The sequence below is a fragment of the Pipra filicauda genome, unplaced genomic scaffold, assembly GCF_003945595.2.
Source record: "Pipra filicauda isolate LSUMZ 115617 unplaced genomic scaffold, ASM394559v2 scaffold1037_size62989_pilon, whole genome shotgun sequence".
Classification (NCBI taxonomy): domain Eukaryota; kingdom Metazoa; phylum Chordata; class Aves; order Passeriformes; family Pipridae; genus Pipra; species Pipra filicauda.
Window position 1 is genome coordinate 3,762 of NW_024103471.1, and position 23,935 is coordinate 27,696.

The 23,935-nt window shown below is 59.6% G+C and overlaps 1 protein-coding gene across 3 annotated transcripts in view; it reads left to right on the plus strand.

Annotated features, from left to right (window-relative positions):
* The first annotated feature begins 1,300 nt into the window (after nucleotides 1–1,300).
* The window catches only part of LOC113989518 (1-phosphatidylinositol 4,5-bisphosphate phosphodiesterase gamma-1-like), a 28,888-nt gene continuing 6,253 nt past the window's right edge, over nucleotides 1,301–23,935 (plus strand). The window contains exons 1-24 of one of the 3 annotated variants that reach the window (XR_005562502.1): nucleotides 1,301–1,893; nucleotides 11,081–11,230; nucleotides 11,328–11,421; nucleotides 11,534–11,581; nucleotides 12,386–12,470; nucleotides 12,603–12,683; nucleotides 12,778–12,812; nucleotides 14,224–14,296; nucleotides 14,382–14,483; nucleotides 14,575–14,693; nucleotides 15,498–15,583; nucleotides 16,268–16,388; nucleotides 16,466–16,634; nucleotides 16,901–17,020; nucleotides 17,199–17,306; nucleotides 17,399–17,586; nucleotides 17,753–17,953; nucleotides 18,072–18,191; nucleotides 18,392–18,575; nucleotides 19,021–19,098; nucleotides 21,568–21,671; nucleotides 21,899–21,995; nucleotides 22,972–23,038; nucleotides 23,607–23,714. Coding sequence is in view for 1 of the 3 variants with exons in the window: in XM_027724185.2 (XP_027579986.1) it covers nucleotides 1,674–1,893; nucleotides 11,081–11,230; nucleotides 11,328–11,421; nucleotides 11,534–11,581; nucleotides 12,386–12,470; nucleotides 12,603–12,683; nucleotides 12,778–12,812; nucleotides 14,224–14,296; nucleotides 14,382–14,483; nucleotides 14,575–14,693; nucleotides 15,498–15,583; nucleotides 16,268–16,388; nucleotides 16,466–16,634; nucleotides 16,901–17,020; nucleotides 17,199–17,306; nucleotides 17,399–17,586; nucleotides 17,753–17,953; nucleotides 18,072–18,191; nucleotides 18,392–18,575; nucleotides 19,021–19,098; nucleotides 21,568–21,671; nucleotides 21,899–21,995; nucleotides 22,972–23,038; nucleotides 23,551–23,714 (2,814 nt within the window). In the remaining 2 variants the exon portion in view is untranslated. Of the gene's footprint in view, nucleotides 1,894–11,080; nucleotides 11,231–11,327; nucleotides 11,422–11,533; nucleotides 11,582–12,385; nucleotides 12,471–12,602; nucleotides 12,684–12,777; nucleotides 12,813–14,223; nucleotides 14,297–14,381; nucleotides 14,484–14,574; nucleotides 14,694–15,497; nucleotides 15,584–16,267; nucleotides 16,389–16,465; nucleotides 16,635–16,900; nucleotides 17,021–17,198; nucleotides 17,307–17,398; nucleotides 17,587–17,752; nucleotides 17,954–18,071; nucleotides 18,192–18,391; nucleotides 18,576–19,020; nucleotides 19,099–21,567; nucleotides 21,672–21,898; nucleotides 21,996–22,971; nucleotides 23,039–23,550; nucleotides 23,715–23,935 lie in introns of all 3 variants that reach the window. The other 2 variants (XR_003541285.2, XM_027724185.2) reach the window with 2 other exon arrangements.

Below are 23,935 nucleotides of genomic sequence, written 5' to 3' on the forward strand. Positions count from 1 at the left end.
TCAGGAGCCAAACCCCAGTTCCCTGTGGAAAAACCACCTCCTATTCCGGTGCTCCATCGGGATGTTCAGTTCCCAGACGGAACAGGGGGCTCCGAAACGGGATTTGCCTGGACATGGAAAACCCAAACACAAGAAGGCACCACCTCTGCCGCTTCTGGCCTCGGCCCAAAGCTCCTTCTGCTCCAGAGGAGCGGGAAACCAGAAAGGAATTCATGGATAAAGCAAGGAAAACAAAACCCCCTTCCCGAGCTCGTTTTCACCCCGCGTGTCCCAGATTCTTCGGGAAAGGGGAGGTTTGCAGGCAGGCAGTGGAAAGGTGGGATCTCTCCCTGCTTCCCAGCCAGCCCAGACCCTCCGGAGGGTAAAAGCTGTGACGCCGATCCCTGTTCCCTTTTTTTTTCCCTCTCTCTCCAAGTGTTTTTTTCTCCCCACGGCGCTTCCCAACCCTTTTCTCCCCTCCCCCCCCCAGCTGAGGCGGGACAAACTCATGACAGCGGTGACTCCGCTCCGGCTCCTTCCCGGCGCTTCATTCCCAGCTCGGCGGCGCGGCGAGGACAACCGGGAGTTATCCCGCTTTCCAGCCGCTTTCCTTTAACCCTTTAATCCCCCCCAAAAAAACCCCCAAACCCAACCGCTTTTCCACGCAGGCAGCCCCATCCCGGGGTTGGATGGGGGTGTTGGATCCCCCCCAAATCCTGTTCCCACGCGGAATTCCTCTAGATGTCACCCTCGGCCGCCTTTTTTTCCTCTCCTCTCTCGCTCGGGGTTTGCCTTTCTCCAAGATCCTTTTTTTTTTTTTTTTTTTTTTTTTTTTTTCGAAATTCCTTTCTGAGCTCTTTCCGGCCATGTGTGATTGCCGTTTCCTCCGGGCCTCCATTTCATCCGCCCGAAATTAGGGAGCCGCCAGGGGAAAAGGGGGGCGGCGGCGGCGGGAGGACGGTGGGACAACCCCCCCCTCCAACGCCCCCCCACCACCACCACCCCCGGCACCTCCTTCCCAACCCCGCATCCCGCAGCCCAAGCGCCCATCCCGCTGCTCCCAAAGCCGCCCCACCTCCCCTCGACAACCCCTTTCCCACCCCCCTTTCCCAACCCCGGCCCCCCACTTTTTGGGGTGATTCGGCTTTTTTTTTTGGGGGGGGGGGCGATTTGTCTTTTTTTAAGGGGGTGATTTGGCTTTTTTTGGGGGGGACGGGGGGTTTTTAGGGATTGGGTTTTTTTGGAGGTGGGAGTTTTTTTTTTTAAGGGTTGAGGGGTTTATTTTTGGGGGGGGGAGGGTTGGGTTTTTTGGGGGGGGCTGGGTTTTCCCACGGAGGTTCTCCCACCGCCACCACCATCCAGCGGATGCTTTTCCGCCCTCCCGACGCTCCCGACGTTCCAGCGCGAGGCCATCCCGGCGTTGCCCATCTCTTCCCACCGCCGCCACCGCTGGATGCCAACACCGGATCCAGAGCCAGCCTTGGCGAGAAGGTCACGGTGCCTCCAGCCCAGCCTTTTCCTCCTCCTCCTCCTCCTCCTCCTCCTCCTCCTCCTGGCCATCTCCAATCCCGGCCGCCGTCCTTAGAGGAAAAACCCAGGGCAAATCCCAAAATCCCCGGGGAGGTCTCGGCCCTTCGGATCCGTCCCCTCCTGCATGAGCCACCCGCGTTCCCGGCGATGGCCCAGCGCTGAAGATGTCCATGGCCAGGCTCGGCAGCGTCAATGGATTCCTGGAGGACGGCAGGATGGAGGCGGGAGACATGGGCAGGATCCTGCGCTGCCTGGAGATGGGCACCGTCCTCACCTTGTTCTACCAGAAGAAGTCCCAGAGGCCGGAGAGAAGGACCTTCCAGGTGAAGCTGGAGACGCGGCAGATCATCTGGAGCCGCACGCCCGAGAAGGTGGAGGGGGACAGTGAGTATCGGCTCGGGGGCGGGGGCCGGGGGGGTGAGAAGCTGGGGTGGGGTGACTGGTTGTGGGGTGCCTGGATGTGTTGGGGTGTCCTACAATGGTGGGGTGCCCAGTTGTGGGGTGTCTGGTCATGGTGGGATGTCCCGCTGTGGTGGGGAACTGGTTGTGAGGTGCCCAGCCATGGTGGGATGTCCTACTGTGGTGGGGTGCCCAGTTGTGGGGTGCCTGGACGTGTTGGGGTGTCCTACCGTGGTGGGGCGACTGTCTCTGGGGTGCATGGCCATGGTAGGATGTCCTGCTATGGTGGGGTGACTGGCTGTGGGGTGCTTGGAAGCATTGGGGTGTCCTACCCTGGTGGGGTGACTGGCTGTGGGGTGCCTGGCCATGATGGGATGTCCTGCGCTGAAGGGGAAACTGGTTGTGGGGTGCCTGGATGTGTTGGGGTGTCCTACCGTGGTGGGGTACCCAGTTGTGGGGTGCCTGGTCATGGTGGGATGTCCCGCTGTGGTGGGGAACTGGTTGTGGGGTGCCTGAGCATGGTGGGATGTCCCGCTGTGGTGGGGAACTGGTTGTGGGGTGCCTGAGCATGGTGGGATGTCCTACTGTGGTGGGGAAACTGGTTGTGGGGTGCTTGGGCTTGGGGGGATGTCCTACTGTGGTGGGGAACTGGTTGTGGGGTGCCTGGCCGTGGTGGGATGTCCTACCCTGGTGGGGCGACTGGTTGTGGGGTGCGTGGATGTATTGGGGTGTCCTGCCATGGTGGGGTGACTGGCTGGGGAGTTTTTGGGGCACGGTGGGATGTCCTACTGTGATGGGGCTGTGTGGCTGTGGTGGGATGTCCTGCCATGGTGGGATTGGGGGGTGCCCGGCCATGGTGGGTTGTCCTGCTGTGGTGGGGTGCCCAGTTGTGGGGTGCCTGGACGTGTTGGGGTGCCCTACTCTGGTGAGGTGACTGTCTGTGGGGTGCCTGGCCATGGTGGGATGTCCTACTGTGGTGGGGAAACTGGTTGTGGGGTGCCTGAGCATGGTGGGATGTCCTCCTGTGGTAGGGTGCCCAGTTGTGGGGTGCCTGAATGTATTGGGGTGTCTTACCATGGTGGGGTGACTGGTTGTGGGGTGCCTGGACATGGTGGGGTGTCCTGCCATGGTGGGGTGACTGGCTGGGGAGTTTTTGGGGCGTGATGGGATGTCCTACTGTGGTGGGGTGAGCGGCTGTGTGGTTGTGGTGGGATGTCCTGCTGTGGTGGGGTGACTGGCTATGGGGTGCCTGGATATGTTGGGGTGTCCTGCCACGGTGGCACGACTGGCTGGAGAGATTCTGGGGCACGGTAGGATGTCCTGGTGTGGTGGGGTGCCCAGTTGTGGGGTGCCTGGATATGGTGGGATGTCCTACCCTGGTTGTGGGGTGCCTGGCCATGGTGGGGTGTCTTGGCATAGTGGGGTGACTGGCTGGGGAGCTTTTGGGGCACGGTGGGATGTCCTACTGTGATGGGGTGAGCGGCTGTGTGGCTGTGGTGGGGTGACTGGTTGTGGGGTGCCTGGACCTGGTGGGGTGTCTTGGCATGGTGGGGTGACTGGTTGTGGGGTTCCTGGTCATGGTGGGGTGTCCTGCCGTGGTGGGGTGACTGGCTGGGGAGTTTTTGGGATGTGGTGGGATGTCCTACTATGGTGGGGTGTCCTGGTGTGGTGGGGTTGCCCAGTTGTGGGGTGCCTGGATGGATTGGGGTGTCCTGCCATGGGGGGATGTCCTGACATGGTGGGGTGACTGACTGGGGGGGGTTTGGGGTGTAGTGGGATGTCCTACTGTGGTGGGGTGCCCAGCTGTGGTGTGCCTGGAGGTGTTGGGGTGTCCTACCTGGTGGGGTGTGGTGGGGTGTCCTGATGTGGTGGTGTGACTGGTTGTGGTGGGATGTTCTTCCATGGTGGGGTGACAGGCTGTGGGGCTGTGGTGGGATGTCCTACTCTGGTGGGGTGACCGGTTCTGGAGTGCTTGGCCATGGTGGGATGTCCTATTGTGGTGGGGAAAATAATTGTTCTGTGCCTGGGTATGGTGGGATGTCCTACTGTCGTGGGGTGACTGTTTGTGGGGTGCCTGGGTATGGTGGGATGTCCTACTGTCGTGGGGTGACTGTTTGTGGGGTGCCTGGCCATGGTGGGGTGTCCTGTTGTGGTGGGGAAACTGGTTGTGGGGTGCCTGGGTATGGTGGGATGTCCTACTGTGGTGGGGTGACTATTTGTGTGGCTGTGGTGGGGTGACTATTTGTGGGGTGCCTGGACATGGTGGGGTATCCTGGTGTGGTGGGGTGACTGGTTGTGGGGTGCCTGGCCATGGTGGAGTGTCCTGCCATGGTGGGGTGACTGGTTGTGGGGTTCCTGGTCATGGTGGGGTGTCCTGCCATGGTGGGGTGACTGGTTGTGGGGTGCCTGGTCATGGTGGGGTGTCCTGCCATGGTGGGGTGACTGGTTGTGGGGTTCCTGGTCATAGTGGGGTGTCCTGCCATGGTGGGGTGACTGGCTGGGGAGTTTTTGGGGCATGGTGGGATGTCCTGCCATGGTGGGGTGCCCGGCTGAGGGATGATTGGCTGTGGGGTCACTGGCTGTGGGGTGCTTGGATGTGGTGGGATGTTCTTCCATGGTGTGGATGTGGCTGTGGTGGGATGTCCTGCTGTGCTGGAGTGACTGGTGCTCGGGTGCCTGGATGTGTTGGGGGGTCCTGCTGTGGTGGGGTAACTGGTTGTGAGGTGACTGTCCGTGGTGGGATGTCCTGCTGTGGTGGGGTGACTGGTTGTGGGGTGCCTGGGGTGTCCTGGCATGGTGGGGTGACTGGTTTTGAGGTTCCTGTTCATGGTGGGATGTCCTGGCATGGGGGGGTGACTGGTTGTGGGGTGCCTGGACCTGCTGGAGTGCCCTACCATGGTGAGGTGATGGACTGTGCCAGTGTTGACCATAGTGGGATGTCCTACTGTAGTGGGGTGTCCAGTTGGGGGATGTCTGGACATGTTGGGACGTCCTACTGTGGTGGGGTGACTGGTTTTGGGTTTCTTGGACCTGTTGGGATGTCCTGCCTTAGTGGGGTGACTGGTTTTGGGGTGTCTGGACCTGTTGGGACATCCTACCATGGTGGAGTGACTGGTTGTGGGGTTCCTGTTCATGGTGGGATGTCCTACCATGGTGGGGTGACGAGTTTTGGGGTTCCTGTTCATGGTGGGATGTCCTACCATGGTGGGGTGATGAGTTTTGGGGTTCCTGTTCATGGTGGGATGTCCAACCTTGATGGGGTGACTGGTTTTGGGGTTCCTGGACCTCTTGGGATGCCCTGCCATGGTGGGATCTCCATCCCCTATGGAATGTCCTACCATGGGGTAATTCCCATAAAAGCAGGAACTGCTGGGCTGGGCAACCCTCACCTCCTCCTTCCCACCCTGTCCTGGGGGTGAAGCCGCTTCCGTGTGATCCCGAGGGATTTATATCCTCCCTGGCAAGGAGGTAAAGGAGTGACCATCACTGTTCCTGCTCACGGTGCTTTTAACCCCAAAACTGGGCTGCTCCCACTGGAACATCCCTAAAAACTGTCCATACTTGTGGATTCACTGGGCTCTTGGGATGTTCTCCCACCACTGGGAATTGGTGGAATTCCATGTCTCGGTGCTCGTTACCTCCAGGCTTCAAATGGAGCTTAAAAGAGCCATGGGATGAAAACCTGGGATTGGGGTGACCCAGAGCTCCGCCCTCACCTCATCCCACATCCCATGCAGGGAAGGAACTCGGTTTTGGGATATCACCTCCCCTGGATGACAGCAAAGCCCACCCTGGAGGTCTGGGAGGTGCCTTTTCCCTGGAGGGGCTCAGAGGGGCTGATCCCAAGCCGGATTCCGGCCATGGAAAGGCTTTGAGCTGGGAAGGAGGGTGGCAGCCGGAGGAGTGGGATGAGTGATGGGAGGAAGGACACCCATTCTTGGAGAAGTGGTTTAGATCCTCATGGAGAAGAGCTCATTATCCAGTCACGGAAATACAGCATTCCCAGCTCCTTGTTTTTTCTGGAAGCGCCACACGCTGCCGGGTTGGGATGTTGGGTCGCTCATGATTCCGTGCCTCAGTTTCCCCACTGGTGCCTTGGGGTCTGACTTTTCCCATGGGAATGAATAGACACCCCCTAAGGTCATCCAGAAAGAGGAAAACAAAAGGAAAATCCCACTGGGAATGGTGCAATCCCATCCAACCCCCCCACTCGCTTGGAGTGGGAGCAATCCCTGTCTCAGTGCCAGGCTGGAACATCTTCACCCCCTGATCCAGCTCCTGGTGCTCCCACATCCTCCCATTCTCCGGGATGTTATGGAAGTGCCGGGATCTCCCGGACCTCACGCCTGCCAGGGCCATTTCAAATCCCCCCTTCCGGCCGACATCCCACTGGGAGAGGGATTAGTGGGAAGGGCTGATGTCTCTGTTAGGAATTGTCAGGGCCAGGACATGGATCCAGGCTCTCCCCTGGACTCCCAGGATAATTACACGCTTCGTTAAGTGGCTGATGGACACGTGTCCGGGCCCAGGATCCGTGGCCGGGCCTGGGATCTGTGTCTGGACCTGGAATCCGTGTCCAGGCCTGGGATTCGTGTCCAGGCCTGGAATCTGTGTCCTGGCCTGGGATGCATATCCAGGCCTGGGATCTGTGTCTGGATCCAGAATCTCTGTCCAGGCCTGGGATTCATGTCCAGGACTGTGACCCATGTCTGGGCCTGGGATCCATGTCCAGGCCTGGGATCCATGTCCATGCCTTTGATCCGTGTTCATTCCTTTGATCTGTGTCCATGGCTGGGATTCATGTCCAGGCCTGGGATCTGTGTCCGGACCCGGAATCTGTTTCCAGATCTGGGATCCGTGTCGAGGCCTGGGGTCTGTATTCGGGCCCAGGATCCGTGTCAAGGACTGGAATCCATGTCCAGGCCTGGAATCTATGCCCAGGCTTGGGATTCATGTCCAGGTCTGTGATCCGTGTCCAGGCCTGGAATCCATGTCCAGGCCTGTCCAGGCCTGGGATTCATGTCCAGGCCTGGAATCTGTGTCCAGGCCTGGGATACATGTTGAGACCTGGGATCTATGTCTGGACCTGGAATCTGTGTCCAGGCCTGGGATTCATGTCCAGGCCTGAGATCTGTATCCAGGCCCAGAATCTGTGTCCAGGCCTGGGATCCGTGTCCGGGCCCGGGATCCGTGTCCAGACCCAGAATCTGTGTCCAGGCCCGGGATCCATGTCCAGGCCTGGGATCCATGGCCAGGCCCAGGATCTATGTCAAGTACTGGGATCCATGACCAGGCCTGGGATCCATGGCCAGGCCTGGGATCCGTGTCCAGGCCTAGGATCCGTGTCCAGGCCTGGGATCCGTGTCCAGGCCTGGGATCCATGTCCAGGCCTGGGATCTTTGTCCAGGCCCCCGTGTCCATGGCTGGGATTCCTCTCCATGCCTGGGATCTGTGTCCGGACCGGAATCTGTGTCTAGGCCTGGGATCTGTGTCCAGGCCTGGGATCTGTGTCCAGACCTGGGATCTGTGTCCATGCCTTTGATCCGTGTCCATTCCTTTATTCCATGTCTAGGCCTGGGATCCGTGTCCAGGCCTGGGATCCATGTCCAGGCCCAGGATCCGTGTCCAGGCCTGAAATCCGTGTCCAGGCCCGAGATCCATGTCCAGACATGAGATCACCTGGGACATCACCTCCAAAATTAACCTCATCCTGGAGGTCTCCCAGCTCCTCACCCTCAGCAAATCCCAATTCCCAGCACAGGGAATCTGGCAGAAAACAACCCAAAAAGGATGTTTATAAGAAATTAAAAACAACAGGGGTGAAGGCAGCATGGAAAATCCAAGAGGATTTTGGAGAGGCGACACTTCCAGCCTCGTTAATGCCAAAGAATTAGAAATGGGATTTTTCTGGGGAGGAGAAAATCCAGGTGGGATTTATCACTGCTGGAGCAGGAGGGATATTTTCTTTCAGGTTTTAAATCCCACCACGGGAATTCCCAGGGGGACGCTGTCTCCCAAATTCCCCCCTGGAGGGAATTCTGAGCTTCCAGGTGTCCTGGAAGAACGGATGACTCAGGTGGACGTGGCTTGTGCCACCAGAGCTGGGATTTCCCAGCACAACGTTCCCTCCATCCCCTTTTTCCTCCTAAGGCCTGAAAAAAATTCCCAGGCCTTCCCTCAGCATCCCTAAAACCCACTGGGCAGGACCTGCTCTTCCCACCATTCCAAATCCTCTTTGCCCCGGGAGCTGCTCGCTTTGCATTAGAAAAGAAAAAAAGGGATTTTCGCAGCTGGAAGCGACTTCCAGGGTGTTTTAATCCTTCCAGAGTGTTTTAATCGCCCTGGGATCCCGGGAGACAATGCTGGGAGGAGTTTGGAGACATAATTCCGACGTGATCCCTGCAAATCCGCCAAATCCGCCGCAGATGTGGTTTCCAGGAAGCTCCCGGCTCCGGCTCCCTTGTTTTGTGCAGCCGCTCCCTCTTCCCCTGGTTCTGTGTGGGAATGGGCTCTTTGCCACGGGGAGAGGGATTTGGGGGTGTTGGTGGGTGGAAAAGCAGGAATTCCCTGTGTTCTGGGCTCGTCCCACAGCGTGGGAAGCAGGAGAGGGCGGGATTCAGCCCCTCTGCCCCACTCAGGTGAGACCCCACCTGCAGAGCTGCCTCCAGCCCGGAAATTCCCAACATTAGAAGGATGTGGAGCTGCCGGAGCGAGTCCAGAGGAGGCCACGGAGATGCTCCAAGGGCTGGAGCTCCTCTGCTCTGGAGCCAGGCTGGGAGAGCTGGGAATGTCCAGCCTGGAGAAGGAAAACTCCAGGGAGACCTTGGAACCCCTTCCAGGGCCTAAAGGGGCTCCAGGAGAGCAGGAGAGGGACTTGGGACAAGGGATGGAGGGACAGGACACAGGGAATGGCTTCCCACTGCCAGAGAGTTAGATGGGATATTGGGAAGGAATTCTTGGCTGTGAGAGTGGTGAGGGGCTGGGCTGGAATTCCCAGAGAATATGTGGCTGCCCCATCCCTGGAAGTGTTCCAGGCCAGGCTGGAGCAATGTGGGATAGTGGGAGATGTCCCTGCCCATGGCAGGGGGTTGGAACTGGATGATCTTTCCGCTCCCTTCCAACCCAAACCATCCTGGGATTATTGGCAGCACCCAGAGGTCTGGTCCAAGGCTGGATCCCGGAGGTGTGGAATCCAAGGAATACACCTTTGTGGCCTGTTGGTATCCTCTGACTTCTCCCCTCTCCCTGTGGATGGGCAGGTTTGGGGTTGAGCAGCCGTTTTTTAACCCATAAACCCGTTTTTCCCCCCAAAAAAATCTGCCTGTTTGTCCCAAGGAGAGTTTTCTCCGAGCCCCGGGAGCCCCATGGATACAACGGGATTTGATTTCTTGGGATCTTGTCCCAGAACAAAGCCCGTGCCGGGCTGCAGAGCCCCCGTGTGCCACTTGTGCTAAAATCCCACCCTGATCCATGAAATTTGGCTTGCGGTCATCCAGCAAAAAAAAAAAAACAAACTGGATAAAGCCTCCAGTGTTTTCTGGAGCTTTTCCGCCAAGAAAAACTCCCCGGCCCCTCTTTTCTTGCTTAATCAACCCCCATTCCTCCCCCATCCCTTTTCCCTCCCTGCATTCAGCCTTTGCTTTTCCCACTGTGGATCAGGCTCCTTGGGCTCTTCCCCACCACCACCTCCCACATCGGAAGCGCGGCCAGGGCTGGAAATTCTCCGGGAAATGACCCATTTCCTCGGCAGGACAATGCCCAGGCTCGGGGGGTCCGGCCGCTCTCTCGGTCACACAAAACCCTTTCCGGTGTCCCTGGCTCATTCCCAGAGTCCAAACCTTTCCCGGGGGAGGGGTGATGGTTGTGGGATCGGGAACAACTTCGGGTGTTATTCCTAATAATGTGTTATTATTCTGCTCCCGGTGGGACAAATCCACTGGGAAAACTGGAAGTCTCCCGTGGCGGAGGAAGAGCAGGCTCCGGAAACCCAGCCCTTCCAACGCCGCCGGAGCTTTATTTAGCGGGATAATGAGGGAGCAGAGCAGCAGGAAAGCAACGCCCTGCGGTCCAAGCTCAAATTGCCACTTTTGGGAAGAGGCTCCAATTAAAAGCTGAGCTCAGCCCCTGCCAGGGTCTGCCCTGGGCAGGTTGGGATGGGGCAGGATGGGCCTGGAGGCCGCGTGGCAGCCACAGAGCTGGGAAAAGTGTGGGAAGCGCTGGTGGGAGCCACATCCTGGGGATGGGAATCCATGGAGGACACAGGGAGTGGAGGGTCATCAGGCACGTGGAGCTGGTGCTGCAGGGACATCCTGTCCTGGGGACACGATTCCCTGGAGGACACACGGCCATGGCACCCGTGGTGCTGTCACACAGGCAGGGACATTCCATCCTGGGGATATCCTGGGATACAAATCCATGGAGGACACACGGCCATGGCACCCAAGCAGGGACACCCCATCCCAGGACATTCTGGGATACAAATCCATGGAGGACACATGGCCATGGTACTCATGGTGCTGTCACACAAGCAGGGACACCCCATCCCAGGATATCCTGGGATAAAAATCCATGGAGGACACACGGCCATGGCACCCATGGTGCTGTTACACAAACAGGGACACCCCATCCCAGGACATCCTGGGATACAAATCCATGGAGGACACACATCCATGGCACCCGTGGTGCTGTCACACAAGCAGGGACACCCCATCCCAGGATATCCTGGGATACAGATCCCTGGAGGACACACAGCCATGGCCCCCGTGGTGCTGTCACACAGGCAGGGACACCCCATCCTGGGACACAAATCCATGGAGGACACACATCCATGGAACCCATGATGCCATCCCACCCCAACGGAGACCCCCCATTCCTGGGACACAAATCCATGGAGGACACACATCCATGGCACCCATGATGCCATCCCATCCCAACGGAGACCCCCCCATTCCAGGGGCACGGTTCCCTGAAGGACACTCCATGCCCATGGCGCCATCACAACATCCCTGGAGGGCGCCGGGGACGTGTCTCCACGTGGCCACAGCACCCGCAATTCCATCCCACATTCCCGGGAATGTCCCATCCTGGCAGTCCCACCTCCTGCAGCCTCCACGAGTCCCTCACACGAATCCACGGCGTCAGGGGCCGCTTCCATGTTCCTCTCTCCCCGCAGTCGACATCCGGGAGATCAAGGAGATCCGCCTGGGCAAGAATTCCCGGGATTTCGAGCGCTACCCCGAGGACGCTCGGAAGTTGGACTTCACCATGTGCTTCATCATCCTCTACGGGATGGACTTCCGGCTGCGGACGCTCAGCGTGGCCGGTGCGTTGGGCTCCCTCCCTGCTCCCACATCCCTCCCCCTGGATCCCACCCCTTTCCCGGCATCCCACAGCACCCATCCCCCCTTCTCCTTTTCCAGCTTTCTGCGAGGAGGACATCAACCTCTGGATAACGGGGCTCAACTGGCTGGTGGCTGATACCCAGAGGGCCCAGACCCCGCTGCAGATCGAGAGGTGGGCAAGCGCCGGCAGATCCCAATTCCCTGTCTGAGGGACAAAAACCCCCCCTGGATTTGCTCCTCCGTGGCGCTGAGTGCTGTGTGTCCGTCCCTTCCTTCTTTCCCAGGTGGCTCCGGAAGCAGTTTGACGGGATGGACCGGGCGCGGGAAGGCAGGTGAGCGCCGGCATGGCCCCGAGTTGGGAAGTGAGTGGTGGGTTTGGCGGGATAGGACCAGATTCCCCTGTTTGCATCCCAAATCTGGTGGCTTCGTGGGACGAGGGAGCAAGCACCGGGTTTTTTGGGATGCTTGGAGACAGGGAAAATCAGAGATTTGGGTGTGAGGGCCACGGGGATCCCGATTTCCGTTGCTTTTCCACCAGTGGCAGGAGGGGCTGGACCGTTAATGCAGCCCAGAAACAACTTCCAAAGGCAGGGAAAACCCCAAATCAAGGGAATTTGCACTTAAATTATGATGGAGATGGGAATGGGCATCATCTCCAGGTGGGATGATGGCCTAGAGAGCCCAGTTGGTTTTTGGGATGTGCTTCCTCTCCTTGGCCCTCTGCTCACACTCGTGCCAAACACCACATGGGACAAGGGAGCACCAGGTTTTTTGGGATGCTTGGAGACACGGAAAATCAGAGATTTGGGTGTGAGGGCCACGGGGATCCCGATTTCCATTGCTTTTCCACCAGTGGTCATGGAATCATGGAATGGTTTGGGTGGGAAGAGACCCAAAGGTCATGGAATTCCACTAGACCGGGTTGCTCCAAACCCTGTCCATCCTGACCTTCAGCACTTCCCGGGATGGGACATCCACGATTTCTCCGGGTCCTGTGCCTGGAGGGATCCACGGGCACAGGGAGGGTGGGATCCCCATGCCAGGCACCAGGATTTGGGGTGGGAACCTTGAGGCCGGGAGCCGAGACCCATCCAGGGGTTGATTCTCCATCCCGACTCCGTCTCCCGCTCCGGCAGCATCACCGTGAAGGACCTGAAGGCGATGCTGCCCCAGGTGAACTACCGCGTTCCCAACATGAGATTCCTGCGGGATAAACTCGTGGTAAGGATCCCCTGGACACCCCACCTGGGAGGGAGATGGTTTTCCAGCTTTTCCAGGAGGGCTGGAGCCACCCCGGTGTCCCTGTGTCCGGTGGGGTGGCCCCGCTCTCACCTCCGGCCCCGTCTCCCCCAGGAAGTGGAAGCCAGGAATGAAATGACCTTCTCCCACTTCATCCAGTTCTACAAAAACCTGATGTTTGACGCCCAGAAGTCGGTAAGATCCAGGGGTTTGCTTCCCAAGTGTCCCCCAAACCCGTGTGACGTGTCCCCTCCCGGCTAAGCCTCGTCCCCTCCTCCCCTCCTTGCAGGTCATCGAGCAGCTGGAGCTCTCCTTCCCTCTGAGGTGAGTTCCTGGGAATGCCGTGGCTCCCATCCGGCCAAGATTCCAAGGGTGGGATCCACAGAGTGGGAAATGCAGGGATTGGGCAGAGCAGGGCGTGGGAGAGAGGATGGGAGAGGGAAAGGGAGCAGGGATGGAAGCAGGATGGGAAGAGGGATAGGACCAGGGAGCAGCAGGGATGGGAGAGGGAAAGGGAGCAGGGATGGGAGCTGGGATGGGAGTGAGGATGGGAACAGGGATAGAGCAGATGAGCAGGAATGGGAATGGGGATGGGAGTGGGAATGAGAGCAGGGATGGGAGCAGGGATGAGAAGAGATGGGAGTGGGGTTGGGAGTGGGAAAGGGAGCAGGGATGGGAGCTGGGATGGGAACAGGGATAGAGCAGATGAGCAGGAATGGGAATGGGGATGGGAAAGGGAATGAGAGCAGGAATGGGAGCAGGGATGAGAAGAGATGGGAGTGGAGTTGGAGTGGGAAAGGGAACAGGGATGGGAGCTGGGATGGGAGTGAGGATGGGAACAGGGATAGAGCAGATGAGCAGGAATGGGAATTAGGATGGGAGTGGGAATGGGAGCGGGGATGGGAGCAGGGATGAGAAGAGATGGGAGTGGAGTTGGAGTGGGAAAGGGAACAGGGATGGGAGCTGGGATGGGAGTGAGGATGGGAGCAGGGATAGAGCAGATGAGCAGGAATGGGAATTAGGATGGGAGTGGGAATGGGAGCGGGGATGGGAGCAGGGATGAGAAGAGATGGGAGTGGAGTTGGAGTGGAGATTGGAGTGGGAATGGGAGGGGAGCAAGATCAGAGATAGGAGAGGGGTTGAGAGCAGGAATGGGAGTGAGGATCCAAGCAGGGATGGGAGAGGGGATGAGAGCGGGGATTGGAGAGGGGATGGGAGCAGGGATGGGAGAAGGGATGAGCAGAGGTGGAAGTGGAGATGGGAACAGGAATATGAGGGGTGTGGGAGCAGGGATGGAAGTGGGGATGAGAGCGGGGATTGGAGAGGGGATGGGAGCAGGGATGGGAGAAGGGATGAGCAGAGGTGGAAGTGGAGATGGGAACAGGAATATGAGGGGTGTGGGAGCAGGGATGGAAGTGGGGCTGAGAGCAGGGATGAGAAGAGGGAAGAACGGACAGAGGAGTCGAGGTGGGAGTGGGAATGAGGGGAGTGAAGATGAGAGCAGGGATAGGAACAAGGATGGACAGCCATGGAAGTGGATGAGGCTGCCAGGGATGTAGGGACCTTCCGCCCTGCCCTCCCCATATCCTTGGACAACGCTGCACACTCCTGGTGGGAATGGGGCAGGAATAGGGGAGCTGAGAGCTGCAGGTGGGCCCCGGCAGCCTTGCCTCTCCCATGGGATCTATCCCAACTCCTTCTCCCGCTCCTCACTGGTGGCTGATCCGTGTCCCAGGAACGTGGACCGCCCCGAGCTGTGCCAGGTCTCCCTCTACGACTTCCAGAAGTTCCTGCTGCACGACCAGAAGGTGGGATTTCTTCCAGACCCTCGTGGTTTTGGGGCCTCCCACAGGATGCTCCGGCCCCATAACGACATCCACGTTTGTCTCCCAGGAATCCTGGGCCAGCGACGTGGGCATGGTGCGGGAATACATGTGCACCTACCTCCGGGAGAGCTCCGGTGAGGTGGCGGATCCCTCCTTCCAGCTGGATGAGGTGGGTGCCCCCCACCCAGAACCCACCCAGGGGTGTCTCCGTGGCCCTGCCAGGCTCTGACCTCTCTGCTTTCCACCCCCTGCTTTCCCAGTTCCTCACGTACCTCTTCTCCAAGGAGAACATGGTGATGGACGCCAAGTACGAGCGTGTGGTGCCCGAGGAGATGAACCACCCCCTGTCCCAGTACTGGATCTCCTCCTCCCACAACACGTGAGGACGGGCTGGGATTTCCTCAGGGGACAGCCAGGCAGGAAGGGACCTGGGAGTTTGGATTGACAGGAAGCTGAACAGGAGCCAGAGTGTGCCCAGGTGGGCAAGAAGGCCAATGGATCCTGGCCTGGATCAGGATCAGTGTGGCAGCAGGAGCAGGGAAGGGGTTCTGCCCCTGTGAGGCCTCCCCTGGAGTGCTGTGTCCAGCTCTGGGCCCTCAGTTCAGGAAGGCCATGGAGGGGCTGGAGCAGGTGCAGAGAAGAGCAACGAGGCTGGAGAAGGATCTGGAGCACAATTGCCATGAGGAGAGGCTGAGGGAGCTGGGGGGGCTCAGCCTGGAGAGGAGGAGGCTCAGGGGAGACCTTCTCACTCTCTGCACTCCCTGACAGGAGGGGGGAGCCACGGGGGGGGGGATTGGGCTCTGCTCCCAGGAACCAGCAGTAGGACAAGAGGGCTCAGTCTCAAACTGTGCCAGGGGAGGTTTAGGTTGGATATTAGGAAGGAATTCTTTCCAGAGAAGGTAATCAACCATTGGAATGGGCTGCCCAGGGAGGGGGTGGAGTCCCTGTCCCTGGAGGTGTTTAAGGTGAGACTGGATGCGGCATCAGTGCCATGGGCTGGGAACCACGGCGGGGTTGGATCCAGGGTTGGACTTGACAATCTCGGAGGTGCTTTCCAAGCCGGCTGATTCTGTGATTCAAAGATTGATTCTGTGAGATCCAGGAGTGTCCCACCCCCCCCATGATTGATTCTGTGACATCCAGGAGTGTCCCACCCCCTCAACCACTCCCTGTCTGTCCTCAGGTACCTGACGGGGGATCAGTTCTCCAGCGAGTCCTCCCTGGAAGCGTACGCGCGGTGCCTGCGGATGGGCTGCCGCTGCATCGAGTGTGAGTGTCCCCAGCACTTCCCAGGGAGGCTGGAATTCCACCCCAGAACTTCCCAGGAATGCTGGAACCCCCCCAGCACCTCACAGGAATGCTGGAATTCCACCCCAGCACCTCACAGGGATTCTGGAATTCCACCCCAGCGCTTCCCAGGAATGCTGGAGCCCCCCCCAGCACCTCATAGGGACACTGGAACCCCCCCAGCACCTCACAGGAATGTTGGAATTCCACCCCAGCACCTTACAGGGATGCTGGAATTCCACCCCAGCACTTCCCAGGAATGCTGGAGCCTCCCCAGCACCTCACAGGGATTCTGGAATTCCACCCCAGCACCTCCCAGGGATGCTGGAATTCTACCCCAGCACCTCACAGGGATGCTGGAATTCCACTCCAGCACCTCACAGGGATGCTGGAATTCCACTCCAGCACCTCCCAGGGATACTGGAATTCCACCCCAGCACTTCCCAGGGATGCTGGAATTCCACCCCAGCACTTCTCAGGAATGCTGGAATTCCACCCCAGAACCTTCCAGGGATGCTGGAACCCCCCCAGCACCTCCTGTCACATCCCTGACCACTTCCTTCTCCCATCCCACGGCACTGGAGCGGGGGGTCTTCCGTGTCCTTTGGGGGATCCCAGCCCTGCTCCCCAGTGCCGAGGTGTTAACCAGGGTGTCTTCCCACCCAGTGGACTGCTGGGACGGCCCGGATGATCTCCCCATCATCTACCACGGCCACACGCTCACCTCCAAGATCAAGTTCCTGGACGTGCTGCACACCATCAAGGAACACGCCTTCGTCACCTCCGAGTAAGCCCCGGCTCCTCCCACGGCTCCCAAATCCCACCGTTCCCACCATTCCCACCATTCCCACCCGCCTCCCGCAGGTTCCCCATCATCCTGTCCATCGAGGACCACTGCAGCATCGTCCAGCAGCGGAACATGGCCTCCCACTTCAAGAAGGTCTTCGGGGACATGCTCCTCACCAAGCCCGTGGACATCAACGCCGACGAGCTGCCCTCGCCCACCCAGCTCAAGAAGAAGATCCTGATCAAGGTACACCCCAAAATCCCATCCCTCTCGGCAGGAGGGATGTGAGCGGTGTCGGGCTGGGAGGGGGTGGGGATTCTCCCAAATCTTGGGATTCAAGAGTGACATCCCTCCGTGATATCCCTCCAGACACCCCTCCGATGTTCTGCACCGAGAGGTGGCCGAGGGGAACGGGGGGGGGTGGTGGGAAGGGACCTGTGGGAGTTTGATCCCGAGGGTTGGGAGCTCGGTGTGCCGTGGCCGCCGTGTCCCACCCCCTGGGTGCCCCCCAGCACAAGAAGCTGGTCGAAGGGAACCTGTACGAGGAGGTCTCCACCGCCAGCTACTCGGAGAACGACATCAGCAACTCCATCAAGAACGGGATCCTCTACCTCGAAGACCCCATTGACCACGTAAGGGAGGAGCTGAGCAGGGCCTGTCGGACGGGGAGGAGCATTTGGGTTTGGGATGGGCATGGAATGGGCTCTCCTAGACCTGGGGAGCGGGAGGGAGCAGAGACCTCGTGTCAAAGCTCCGTCCTTCCACGCCATCCTTCTCCTCACCCTGGGAATGCTCTTCCTCCTTCCCCAGACCTGGAGCCCTCATTATTTCGTCCTGACGAGCAACAAGATCTACTACTCGGAGGAGACCTCCCGCTACCAGTTCAACGAGGACGAGGAGGAGGTGGAGCAGAAGGAGGTGCGTGAGGGGCAAGGGGAGAACTCCACGGGGGGCAGGCGGGAGGCAGAGGGTGGCACAAAACCTGTCTTGGGGTGGGGGTGACCCCGCAGGAGTTCAACAACAACGAGCTGCACTTCACGGAGAAGTGGTTCCACGGGAAGCTGGGCGGGGGCCGGGACGGGCGGCAGATCGCGGAGAAGCTGCTGCACGAGTATTGCACCGAGACGGGCGGCAAGGACGGCACCTTCCTGGTGCGCGAGAGCGAGACCTTCGTGGGTGACTACACCCTCTCCTTCTGGTAGGAGCTCCGGAGAGGTGGGATCCTGCCGTTCCCGAGCCGCTCTGGTCGTCCCGCCCAGATAACCTTCCGGTCGACACCCGGTTTGGTGGCCGGAATGGCTTTTCCGGGGTGGGGGGGAAACGCCGCCTTTTTTTGACCTGCCTTTCTCCCCCCGCCGCGCCAGGAGGTCCAGCCGGGTGCAGCACTGCCGGATCCACTCGCGGCAGGAGGCCGGGGCCACCAAGTTCTACCTGACGGACAACCTGGTCTTCGACAGCCTCTACAGCCTCATCTGCCACTACCGGGAGGTGCCGCTGCGCTGCAACGAGTTCGAGATGCGCCTCACCGATCCCGTCCCGCAGCCCAACGCCCACGAGAGCAAAGAGTGAGGAGCGGCCCCCACCCAGCCCCCGCTTCCCTCGGTCCCCCCTCCAGCGCTGGGCGCCCTCCAGGGCACGGGGACGCTGGTGGCAGCCCCCCGTGCCCGCCTTCTGCCCGACCAGGTGGTACCACGCCAGCCTGACGCGCCTGCAGGCCGAGCACATGCTGATGCGGGTGCCGCGCGACGGAGCCTTCCTGGTGCGCAAGCGCGGCGAGCCCAACTCCTACGCCATCTCCTTCCGGTGAGCGCGGCCACCACGAGGCCTCCCGGGCTCGGCCGAGTCGAGTCTCTTGAGACCTCAGGATGCGCGAAGCCCTCCCCGCGGGGACGTCCTCGGGGCGGTCGCCTCAGTGGTGTCGCCGCCCGCCCGTCACCGCGGTGGAGCCGGGAGCCGGGATCCGGCCCTCCTCAAACATCCCCCACCGCGTGTCCCGGCTCCAGGGCGGAGGGGAAGATCAAGCACTGCCGGATCCAGCAGGAGGGGAGGCTCTTCATGCTGGGCAGCTCGGCCGAGTTCGAGAGCCTGGTGGACCTCATCAGCTACTACGAGAAGCACCCGCTGTACCGCAAGATGAAGCTGCGCTACCCCATCAACGAGGAGACCCTGGAGAAGATGGGCACCACCGTGAGTGCTCCTTGGGGGGGAAGGTTCAGTGCCCCTGTGCCCGGCTCCACCACCCTCCAGAATTCCGGGGGAAGCCCGAGCAGAACCGGCCGAGCTCGTCCCGCTCGCCCCCCAAAACTCCCTTCCAACAAGTTTAGGTTGGACATGGGGAAGAAGTTCTTTACAGGGAGAGGGATCAGACCTTGGGATGGGCTGCCCAGGGAGGGGGTGAAGTCCCCGTCCCTGGAGGTGTTGAAGCAGAGCCTGGACGTGGCACTCGGTGCCATGGGCTGGGTGCCAAGGTGGGGTTGGGTCTCCCAATGATCTCAGGGGTCTTTTCCAACTCGATTCATTCCGTGAGTCGCAAAGGGATTTTAGGTCCCCCCCAACCACCTTGTATCCAACCACACCCCCCTGTAGCCCCTGCCCACACCCGGGTGACTCCCTGGGGAATTTCTCCCGGCAGGAGCTGGACTATGGAGCCCTGTACGAGGTGCGGACCCCCCACTTCTACGTGGAGGCCAACAAGATGCCCATGGCCAGGGTAAGGGGCCGAGGTGGGGACCTGGGAGGTGGAGGGGGGTGGGACACGATGATTCCAGAGCTGGGGTTTGGGGATGGTCCCTCTCCAGACCCGCCACGTCTCCCGCCACCACCAACCGGAGACGTGGGGACGTTTTGCTGAGTTTTTGGGACCCTCAGGTGATGCTGGAGCTGGATCCCTTTGCACCAGGGAACCCCAACAAAGCAGGTTTAGGGTCAGTTCCTAGAAGGTGCATTTTCCATCCTTGGAGGTTTTTGGAACTGGGTTGGTCTCAGAGTTGACCCAATCTCCACCCTTGGAGGTTTTTGGGACTGGACTGGTCTTGGAGCTGACACAATCTTCGTCCTTGGAGGTTTTTGGGACTGGACTGGTCTTGGAGCTGACACAATCTTCGTCCTTGGAGGTTTTTGGGACTGGACTGGTCCTGGAGCTGACACAATCTCTGTCCATGGAGGTTTTTGAGAGATGAACTGATCCTGGAGCTGACACAATCTCCATCCTTGGAGGTTTTTGGGACTGGACTGGTCCTGGAGCTGACACAATCTCCACCTTTGGATGTTTTTGGGACTGGACTGGTCCTGGAGCTGCCACAATCTCCACCTTTGGAGGTTTTTGGGACTGGCCTGGCCTTGGAGTTGACCCAGTCTCTCGTCCTGGAAGTTTCTGGGACTTGAAGCTTCGTCAGGAACTGTAGTGACACGACAAGGAATGATGGATACAAATTGAAAGTGGGGAAATTTGGGTGAGATATTGGGAAGAAATTCTTCCCTGTGAGGGTGGTGAGACACTGGAACAGGTTATCCAGGGAGGCTGTGGATGTCCCAGCTCTGGAAGTGTTCCAAGTCAGGTTGGATGTTCAAAGCCAGGGTCCTGCTCCAGCCCAGATCTTTATCCAGAGACTGGGAGATGCTCCTGGCCCCACTCCAGCTTGGACCCTTTTCTGGAAGCTGGAGGATGCTCCCAGTCCTGCTCCAACCCAGACACTTATTCCAGAGGCCCAGACCTTTATCCCAGAGCTATAGGATGCTGCCAGCCCTGTGCCAGCCCAGACCCTTATCCAGAGGCTATGGGATGTTCCTGGCCCTGCTCCAATCCAGATCCTTATCCAGAGGTTATGGGATGCTCCTGATCTTCCTCCAGCCCAGATCCTTATCCAGAGGCTGTGGGATGCTCCTGGTCCTGCTCCAGCCCAGATCCTTATCCTGAGGCTCTGGGGTGTTCCTGGCCCTGCTCCAATCCAGATCTTTATCCAGAGGTTATGGGATTCTTCTGATCTTCCTCCAGCTCAGATCCTTATCCTGAGGCTGCGGGATGCTCCTGGTCCTGCTCCAACCCAGACCCTTATCCAGGGGCTGGGGGATACTCCTGGCCCTGCTCCAGTCCAGATCCTTATCCCAAAGCTGTAGGATGCTGCCAGCCCTGTGCCAGCCCAGACCCTTATCCAGAGGCTGTGGGATGCTCCTGGCCCTACTCCAGCCCAGACCCTTATCCAGAGTCTGGAAAATGCTCCCGGCCCTGCTCCAGCCTAGACCCTTATCCAGAGTCTGGGAAGTGCTCCTGGCCCTGCTCCAATCCAAACTGTTGTCCAGAGTCTCAGAAATGCTCCTGGCCCTGCTCCAGCCCAAACTGTTATCTAGAGTCTTAGAAATGCTCCTGGCCCTGCTCCAGCCCAGACCCTTATTCAGAGGCTACAGAATGCTCACGACCCTGCTCCAGTCTAGACCCTTATCCAGAGTCTGGAAAATGCTCCTGGCCCTGCTCCAGCCCAGACCCTTATCCAGAGTCTGGGAAGTGCTCCTGGCCCTGCTCCAACCCAAACTGTTATCCAGAGTCTCAGAAATGCTCCTGGCCCTGCTCCAGCCCAGACCTTTATCCAGAGTCTGGGAAGTGCTCCTGGCCCTGCTCCAACCCAGACCCTTATCCAGCGTCTGGAAAATGCTCCTGGCCCTGCTCCAGCCCAGACCCTTATCCAGAGTCTGGGAAGTGCTCCTGACCCTGCTCCAACCCAAACTGTTATCCAGAGTCTCAGAAATGCTCCTGGCCCTGCTCCAACCCAGACCTTTATCCAGAGTCTGGAAAATGCTCCTGGCCCTGCTCCAGCCCAGACCCTTATCCAGAGTCTGGAAAATGCTCCCGGCCCTGCTCCAGCCCAGACCCTTATCCAGAGTCTGTGGGATGCTCATGGCGCTGCTCCAGCCCCGATCCAGGAGCATCCCACTGCCTCTGGATACGGATGTGGGCTGGAGCAGGACAGTGGGATGCTCCTGGCCCCACACCCACCCCGACCCTTCTCCTTGAAGAACCTGCTTTAGCGGGAGACATGGCAGGGTGGGCTTGGAATGGGGGCCGTCCCAACCCTGTGAGATCCCACAATTCGGGGGTGTGGGACCCTCGGGAGCGCCGAGGCCGGGCCTGGAGGTGCCGGGGGTGGTGATAGGCGGTGACCGTGTCCCTCCCGCGGTGTCCCAGTGCACGGTGAAGGCCCTCTACGACTACAAGGCGCAGCGGGAGGACGAGCTGTCGTTCTGCAAGCAGGCCATCATCCACAACGTCGACAAGCAGGACGGCGGCTGGTGAGGACGTCACGGGCACCCCACGGGTGTCACCGCGGGCCGGGAGGCGGAGGGGACGCCCTGGGGGGATCCCCCAGATCGTTCCCCAGTGGGTTTTAACCACCTCCTCCTTCTCTGTCCCCCCCCCCACCAAATCCCTCCTCCGCCCGGCCCCGCACGCAGCTCGGACGCCCCCGGCCCCTTCCCCGAAATCCGTCCGCCCGCCTTGACCCTCTGACCCCTTGCAGGTGGCGCGGGGACTACGGGGGCAAGAAGCAGCTCTGGTTCCCGGCCAACTACGTGGAGGAGATCGTGGGCACCCAAGCGCCGGAGCAGGACGAGGCCGTGAGTGCCACCACCCCCACCGGGGACACCGGAGACGGGCCCGGTCCTGCTCCAGCCCAGATCCTTGTCCAGGGGCTGGGAGATGCTCCTGGTCCTGCTCCAGCCCAGATCCCTGTCTGGAGGATGCCCATGGTCCTGCTCAAACCCAGACCCTTATCCAGAGGCTGTGGGATGCCCATGGTCCTGCTCCAGCCCAGATCCTTATCCAGAGGCTGAGGGATGTCCATGGTCCTGCTCCAGCCCAGATCCTTATCTGGTCTCAGGGGTGCTCCTGGTCCTGCTCCAGCCCAGATCCTTATCCAGAGGCTGGGGAATGCCCATGGTCCTGCTCCAGCCCAGATCCTTCTGGAGTCTGGGGGATGATCCTAGTCCTGCTCCAGTCCAAATCCTTATCCGGGGTCTGGGGGATGCTCCCAGTCCTGCTCCAGCCCAGATCCATATCCAGGGGCTGAGGGATACTCCCAGTCCTGCTCCAACCCAGACCCTTATCCAGAGGCTATGGGATGTTCCTGGTCCTGCTCCAGCCCAGATCTTTATCCTGGGGCTGAGGGATGTTCCTGATCCTGCTCCAGCCCAAATCCTTATCCTGAGGCTGGGGGATGCTCCTGGCCCCCTTCCAGCTTGGACCCTTCTTTGGAAGCTGGAGGATGCTCCCAGCCTTTTGCCAGCCCAGACCCTTTTCCTGAGGCTGGGAGATGTTCCTGGTCCTGCTCCAACCCAGACCCTTATCCAGAGTCATGGGAATGCTCCTGGTCCTGCTCCAACCCAGACCCTTATCCAGAGTCATGGGAATGCTCCTGGTCCTGCTCCAACCCAGACCTTTATCCAGTGCCCAGGTGACGCTCCTGGGTGTTTTTTTCCAGTTTTCCTCAGTTTTGGCTGACTGGGAGACCTGGGGGTGGCTCCCAAAGGGAGCTGTCACCAAGCCTGGCCCCACAGGCCTCCTCCATCTCCCTTATTCCTTCCTCTCTTCCAGTCCTCGGAAAACAGCCCCCTGGGGAACTTCCTGAAGGGATTCATCGACGTCCCGTCCTGCCACGTCGGTGAGTTCCCGTCTCCCTGATTTGGGGGGGTAATTCTGAGGATTTGGGACTGATTTGTGGGGAATTCGGAGGAGTTGGAACTGATTTCAGGGGAATTCTGAGGTTGGGATTGATTTGGGGGGACTTCTGAGGAGCGGGGACTGATTTATGAGGAATTCTGAAGAGTTGGAAATGATTTCAGGGGAATTCGGAGGTTGGGACTTATTTGGGGGAATTCAGAGGTTGGGATTGATCTGGGGGGAATTCCAAGGTTGGAGCCGATTTTGGGGAGAATTCCGAGGAGTTGGGACATCCAGACGATCCAGGGGACATTTCCCCCCGGCTCCGAGCGCGTTTCAGCGCGGAAAACCGAATCCACACGTTAAAAAAACTCGGGATCCTCGCCGGGAGGACCCGGCCGGGCCGTGGGAGCGCCAGGAGGGGCTGGTGGGACCGCTGAGGTTTCGTTTGCCCCCCAGAGCCATCCCTTGGGAATGCCTCCGAGTAAAGCCCCCCCTCTGGTGTCCTTGTAGTGATCTCCAAAGACGGGAGGAGCTCCAAACCATTTGTCTTCACCATCCATTCCCAGCAGATGTCCCACGCCGCCCAATCCCTGGACGTGGCCGCGGACACGCAGGAGGAGCTCAGCGAGTGGGTGGCCAAGATCCGGGAGGCCACGCAGAACGCGGACGCCCGGGTGAGGATGGGAACGGGAATGGGAATGGGAATGGGAACGGGAATGGGAATGGGCTGGGATGGGGATGGAGGGGCCCCTTTTCCGTGGGGATTGGCCCCGATGTCTCCGAAGGAGGAGGATTTGGGCTGGGAGCTGCCGGGACCGCGCTGGGAGCAAACGGAGTCCTGCTGGGAGTGACTGGGTTGGTGGTGGGAACAACTGGAATGGTGCTGGAGATAGCT